Source organism: Varanus komodoensis, unplaced genomic scaffold (genome assembly GCF_004798865.1).
Source record: "Varanus komodoensis strain SLA01 unplaced genomic scaffold, ASM479886v1 scaffold1, whole genome shotgun sequence".
Lineage (NCBI taxonomy): Eukaryota > Metazoa > Chordata > Lepidosauria > Squamata > Varanidae > Varanus > Varanus komodoensis.
Window position 1 is genome coordinate 125931378 of NW_025335268.1, and position 7484 is coordinate 125938861.

Sequence of the window (7484 nt, forward strand, 5' to 3'; positions counted from 1 at the left end):
CATATCTCAGGAAACACCAAGTGGCTGCACGGAATTGACGGAAAAGCCCTGCCCTGAGGCAAAAGGATTAGCCTTTGAATATTTCAATTTTGTTTCTCCTTTGCACCCTGAATCCTTATACAGGAAACTTCTATTTCAATTTCACACAAATTACTTCCTTCAGTACTAGGGTTGGGGATGGAATGGAGAATTGGAAGCTTCTATAACTAGTAAAAGGTGAAAGGTTTATACGATCTGAAGAGAAACCAGAGTAAAGGGATGCAGGTGGCGCAGTGGTTTAAACTGCTGTGCTGGTTGATCGAAAGGTGGCCGGTTTGAATCTGCACAGCAGGGTGAGTTCCCATTGCTCTGTCCCAGCTCCTGCCAACCTTGCAGTTGGAAAGCATGTAAATGCAAGTAGATAAAAGGTACCACTTCTGTGGGAAGGTAACAGGGTTCGTGCACCTTGGTGTTTAGTCATGCCGGCCACATGACCACGCTGGGAATAAACGCTGGCTCCCTTGGCTAGGAACGGAGATGAGCACTGCCCCCTAGAGTCAGGCATGATTGGACTTCACGTCAAGGGGAAACCTTTACCTATAACTAGTAAATCTGTTTCATACACTCCCTCTTCCACCAACCTGGGGCCCTCCAGGGCATATAATTCACCTCAAATGTAGAGGGCCACAGGTTGGAGAAAGCTGTATTCTTAAAAAAGCAAATCCCACACCCACATGCGTCTTTGGAAGTCCAATTTCTTTAAAGGAGAAAATTTGGAAACATATTTAGTTGGAAAGTCCCAACTATTCTAAGTTGAAATGTCTCTCAAAGAAAAAAACATTGACTTTATGTATTCCTGCTTGGCTCAGGCATCACACCTGAAATAATGTACACAAGGAGCAGAGCTGCTAATGACTTGCACAAGTTTACATGCCACTTGCCATAAGATGAGAAATCTCTTGTATAATTCACTGAAAACCGTATTTTTCATCATGGTAGGAATGTATTTCGAACAAAACATAAGTATGAGAGAACGGGAGTGATTTCTCATGGCAAGACTCCTCTTCAGGGCTATGTTGCCATTTTCTTCAGGGTACAGTATGTTCTACAACATAGTTCGACAGGTCTTAGAAAACAGCAATATGAGTTTTTGCTTCCTGCTTTAACAATTTATAATATGATTAGATATAGGATCAGATGTAAAGTTGAAAGACTAGTTGCTCAAATAGTTGAATGGAAAATGGTGGTCAGAATCTACCTTGAAATTACAGAATTGAGTACGTTGGCTCCTATACTTAATGTTATTGCTTGAGATTTTACATAATTGGTAGCTTGTCACATAAAACTATATTTTTAACTGAAACTGCTATCACTACAGGTTAACTCAGCTGACTGGTTTGAAATAAAGAAGTTCTATTTCTGTAATTCTGTAATTTAACTGTTTCTTAGGAGGTCATATATTAGCAGTTACAGAAGGTGTTGTTTGTGGAACAGAGAACATCTTTCTATTTAAGCTGGGGTCAGTGTTACCAAGTCATTTTGCATGGACCATTGTAACAGCAGTCAGCTGTTTTCTATTTTTTTTAAATCCTTTGGAAGCCACAACACTGCTGTGAATGTTCATTCAGAGGATCTTTAAGATAACAGACAAAAGGAGAATATAATCTGGTTTCTGGAAACTGATCTTTCAGGCAAGAAAGAAGGTAACTAAGGAAGGAAGGAAGACTAATCAGTTACTGTCAAATGTAGATTTTGTTGTTTAAGGAGTTTTCATCAATTTACCATTGTTCACATACAAGAGATTGTGTGTTGCTGTTTTTCCTAGATTGCAGCTGACATCTTTGTTGTATTTGATATCGGACTCTTTCACAGGCTGGTTACGTCCTAAGATAGACGATCATTGTATCAGTGCCTTGTCTCTAAATTTGGATACTTTGAGCCATCTACTGATTGAGCTTTTAAGTCTGATCAATATATGTGCTATTTCATAGGAAGATGACAATAGAATCATTACCATCCTTTGGTTATATGTAATAGGACATATATTGTTGAAGCATGCCTGAAGATGCTCCGTGAGTGTAACATCCTATTTCCTGTACAAAGTACTGGGTGGCAAGTGATATAATAAATATACAAAAATATATCTTAGACATAAAATAGGATAGCGATAGTATATTATTTGTAATTGTATTCTCCACTGCGGTTTTACAAAAACATATGCTTTGTTATTTTTTTAGTGTGTATTCTGTATCCTTTAAAAAATAACAATTGATCCAATGCTCTGCTTAGGGAATGCACTGGTGAGGGTCAGACTTGCTAATCCATCTGAAGCAGGAATGAAGATAGTAACAGGAATGCATGCCAGAACTAGTTCATCCTTATCACTGGGTAAAATTCAACATCTAATTTGGGTGGTAAGAAAACACTCAAAACAAATATTTTGGCAGCAAAAAGAAGAATTAGTTGCAACATGTTGTATAAAAGTAAACACAGAACTCTAAAAATGTTGGGCGTTTTCAGAGCAGGATGGAAAGTGGTGTGATCTCAACTGAGCCTGGAGAGGTTGTCTCTCTAACAAGTAATCAATCATTCTAGTTTTTTCTTGCCAAGCCACTGTATGGTATTAGTTGAATAGCTGTTGTCTTGTGTCAGATTTAGTACATCTTTTAGTCATGAAGTAGCTAGCATTTATGCATATTGTACTGACTTCATTAACACTTCTGCATGAAATGAAAAGGGTGTGACAGTTGACCCAGTAATCACAGTGTCAGACTTGGAATTCTGTTGTTGCCTGTCTTCTCACATGACTCCTTTTTGCCTTGCTTCCACATCTGCACAAATATGCGGACTTCCATTGTAGGTGCATTGTATAAATTTTGATTTCATAAAGTTTTGGAAGCAAAATGATGTCCAAAATGGTGTTTGTGAATACCAGTATCTGCTTTTCTGAACTCATATAACCTCTAGCCTATAAATACAAGTGATGATTCCACATTCTGTAGTGCATCTGTGGACTAAGCTGGTAAAGTTGATACTCTTAATACAGATAAAGTTTTAAATATATCTCCCGTTGTTTGGATGTGAAGGCCTTTCTAGATCTTCATTTTTTCATCTAGTAACATACATTTTTACTTGCTTGATTCTTCTCTTGTAGGAATGTTGTATTTTACTAGTATTTTGGAACAGAGAGAATAGAATGCTAGCCCTGGCTCCTTTCTGCTTCCAGCTAGCGTGTCTATTGTGACTGTTAGCACTTCTGATTTCAGTATTTGTGACAAGATGAATAACTGTAGGACCCTGTATTTATGATGAGTCTGTTTTGTGAACACTTTAATTTTTATTTGTTGTGTGGTTTTTTGATGTTTGTGTGTTCCCTGTTTTTTTTAAAAAAACTTTATTGCAGTCAAAGACCAGCTCTATTCAATAAATACATAAATTTAACAAAGAAGTGCTCCATGTTACTTTAGTGCAGGAGTGCTCTTCTAGTAATGCTGAATGATTAAAACCAGTCAAGCTGGTTTCCTTTCCCCAGATAACAAGGTCATACACTCCACTCTGCAGACCTGGAGTGTGCATTGACTTTGATAAGAAAAACATTACACAGGTGTGCTCATACTCAACTTCCCTCTCCCTATCTACCTCCCAGCAGAGTTAGCTCTTTCATTCCATGAAATGATGGAAGTGGGATGTTGTACTTCTGGTACTTGATGCCCAGTAGTATGAATATTGTGCTAAGGGAAAGAGCAGTGTTTTGTTGTTGGAGAAGGTACATATATGGCAGAAATAATCTATGGTTTTGGCTGATGGGATGCCAAAATTTGCAGGAATTTACAGAGATAAAATGCTACAGAATGGAGGAATAGTTTTGCTTGATGGATTCCTTTCCCCCAGTTGCATACTTCTCATTGGCTACAGAGATCTGCTTTGTAGTCAATGAGAAGTCAATACTTTAACCTCACCTACACAAGATTAATTGGACTAGGAGTAATCCAACCACTGTATGATTCCAGCTCTTTGAATGGCATTGTGATAGGCTATTGCTTTTAAATCTAAAACCCAAGGGAATAAATTGTAACATTATTGCATAAGTGTAAAAGGAAAGAAATATTTGGATGTATTAGACATGATGCTGCAGGGTAGAAATTCTGGGTTTTTTAAAACATTAGCTTATATAATACAACCACTGCAGTTTGAAATGGGGATGGCTCAAGGGAGAGGAACTTCTTAACTTCTCCCCCCAGCTGTTTTTCTGTTAAGTATAAATCCCCAGCAACTTGCTGATACAGACTTCTTGCAGAAAAATGAACTGAGAGAAAGGGACTGAAAGTGTTGTGCTTCAAATTTTAGCCTCAGCATTGTATATAATGCCATAAGCAGAGTGAAAGAGAAATACCTGAGGGCCTGTTCACATAAAATGTTTATATATGCATGCAAGCAGTCTATTCCTGGGCAACTCCTCACATAGACAAACATAATGTATTTACTGGAAGCTCAGGGATATGACTGGCAGCAATTTTCATAGTTGTAGTCTGGCATGCCACTGTGACCATCAGAAGAGCAGCCGTATGTGAGATTTTCTGTTTCATATCTTTATCCGTGTAAATTATTCCCAAAGAAGGTTGAGAACAGTTCATATGTTCCCTCATCAGCGGAAGATCCATATGACCTCTGTTAGCAAATACTCAGCAAATACTGTTTCCACAATAGGGAAACAGACTCAATAGGGAAAGTGCAGAAAATATTCTGGAACATGATCACTTCTCTCTGGGGACAGGTAGCAAAACTAACTGAAGGTTAGAAGCAGGTGATAACCTTTCTCCTCTGCTCAGAGGCTCATATTTTCTTTCTGTGCAGGAAAGTTTACAGATGATGAGCTGAGTATTTGCAGACAAAGGTCAAATGGATCTTCCACTATGAGACAACAGAGCACCCTTATCTTTCATAACTTCTTATACCACCCAAAGTAACCCATGTTTCTTCTCTTTCCTTGAGTTTGATGACACCTGTCTTTGCCTTACCATCCTAAATATGTGAAAATGCTCATTGTACATTTAGAATATAGTTGCCTAGCTTGCCATGAGTCCACAATATTAGGTTAGCCTTGCACAGGTTATGTAAATACCTGTATGTTTAGTGGCCTAATTGGTCATGAGGTAGTGGCAAAACTCCATAGCACAATCTTTTTTTTCTTGTTGCAAATCACTTTCAACATTTTTCCTTTTTTCCCCCTGAAGGCTAGAAGGAACAGCCTGATAGAGGTCCATTTCCAGACATACGTGGATGATGCCAGAGCTATGACAGGGGCTGCAGTCTTGGCACTGAAGGGTGGTGATCAATTATGGAACAGCCAAAGGAGGAAGTACCTGAGATCAGGGAAGAGGAGGAGGAAGAGGAAGAGGCAGTGACAATAGGTGGAACTTCAGACCCAAGTGAAGGACCGGATAATTCAACACCTTCTGTCAGCTATACAGGTAGGTTGGAACAGTAGTCATCTTAAGAAGCAGTTGGCTTTTATATGTGGAATAGATTTATCTGATCATTTGTTCTCAGTTGGATAACATTTACCTTGGCCAGTGAAGGTGCATACCTGTTACAGTATGATGTATCATTTATATTAATTCCCTACCCTTAAGTTTGTTGTCTTTATTTTTTTAATTATTTATTGAGTCTGACAAAACTGTTTCTCCTATCTCTTATTCTAGCTCTAAGTTCTACTTTTTGGTTTCTTGAAATTTTCTGCCCTCTTGTAGATGCCGTGCAGACTCAGAACTTTGCCTCTTATCAAGTTGTTTGCTCTTTTTCTGTGCTCCCCTTTGCACTCTCAGTTTCAGTTATCATATTTACATATGATTTCTAAATTTATTTTCCTCTTCCTGTTTATTACTATGTTTATACAGGATAGTAACAATTGCATAACAAGAAGCTCTCTTAGTAGCGCACAAAACAGATGCTCCATTACAAATACAATATAAAACAATCAAAAACTATTCCAGTACAATTCTATATCTACATATCTACTCAGAGCCTATTATTTTCAGCAGAGCTTACTGTCAGCTGTAGAAGGTAATGCAGAATTAAAATACACATTACTGCAAAGGTCAGATTTGTATCAATCTCTAGAAGATTGGTCTAAACATGGGCTCTCTCCTTAGATTTGATTGGAAGAAGAAACACTTGGAAGAAACAAAACTATCTGTTTCACAGATGAATATAGTATTTCTTGAATGTTATGTGCCACCAAGTTGTCTCCAACTTATGACAGTGATTTCTTTCAGAACCATCTATAGCTTCTCATAAGCCCCACAATCAAAGGCTTTGATGTAGTCTATAAAACATAAAGTGATCTTCCTTTGAAATTCTTTGGTGTACTCCAGTAGCCAACAAATACTTGCAATATAATCTCTAGTACCTCTACCTTTTTGGAATGTAGCTTGAAACTCAAGCATTTCTTGCTCCACATATATTCTTCGTTGCAGCACTTCAAGCATCACTTTGCTTGCATGAGAAATTTGTATGATGATCCTATGCTTTTGCATCTCCTTTCCAGGGAATTGGAATGTATATCAAATATTTCCAGTCTGTGCACCATTGTTTTGTTTTCCATATTTGTTGGAATATTCTTGTTTGGAATGGACCAATTCATTTTTTGTAGCTTGGAACAGTTCTATTAGTGTCCTGTCTACCCTGGGTACTTGGATCTTTCCAAGTGATTTCAAACCAGCTTTCACCTGACTTTCTAATATTGCAGGCTCTTCTTTAAAGGATTCCTCTTTGAAGGAATCTTTTATCCTTTCATCTTCTGTATATTCTTTACATTTTTTCTTTATTTTCTCCTGGTCATATAGTGAGTATTCTGGCTTGTCTTTTAGCATGTCTATTCTAGGTTTGAATTTCCTTTTGATTTTTTGGCTCTTTTGGAGAAGTCTCACATTTTTTCTGTTTTGTTGTTCCAAGCCAAATGTTCCTACCACATTTGATTCTTCTTTGTTTCTTACCTTTGCACTCCAGTCAGCTGTGATTACCAACATGTCTTGTTTTGGTGGGTTATCAATTTACCCTTGAACACCTGCATAAAAGTTTTTGTTCTCTTCAGCAGCTGTTGTTGGAGAATAGCTTTGAATGATGGTTATGTTGATTAATATTATTTGGTTGCATTTTGCATTACAGCCTCTTACTGTCTGTGCTATATTGTGCCTTAGTATTAGAACTAATCTATTTCTTCTGAGTTTTTCATTTCCAGAGTAAAACACTTTGTCTGATTGAACCTATCCCATTCCAATCTACTCTGTTTTGCTCACACTAAGTACTGCAGTGCTTTGCTGTTCCGTTTTCTGCTTTATGGTTTCCAGTTTGTTTTGATTCATACTTTTCACATTCCATGATTCACTTCTGTGTGTTGTATAACATCAAACTTTCCTTTCACCTCTTTGCATGTCAGCCATTAGACATCCTTTCAGCTTTGTTCTTGTGGCAACAGTACTATTCATACTTGTCTTTTGCTTGTT

At 37.7% G+C, this 7484-nt stretch overlaps 1 protein-coding gene across 6 annotated transcripts in view; it reads left to right on the forward strand.

Moving 5' to 3' along the window:
• The window catches only part of PPARD (peroxisome proliferator activated receptor delta), a 58833-nt gene that overhangs the window by 32921 nt on the left and 18428 nt on the right, over positions 1-7484 (forward strand). For 5 of the 6 annotated variants that reach the window (XM_044444858.1, XM_044444867.1, XM_044444850.1 and 2 more), the window contains one exon: positions 5214-5450. In XM_044444858.1, coding sequence (XP_044300793.1) covers positions 5318-5450 — 133 coding nt within the window. In that variant the 5' untranslated portion in view covers positions 5214-5317. Of the gene's footprint in view, positions 1-2470; positions 5451-7484 lie in introns of those variants that run through there. The other variant, XM_044444884.1, reaches the window with a different exon arrangement.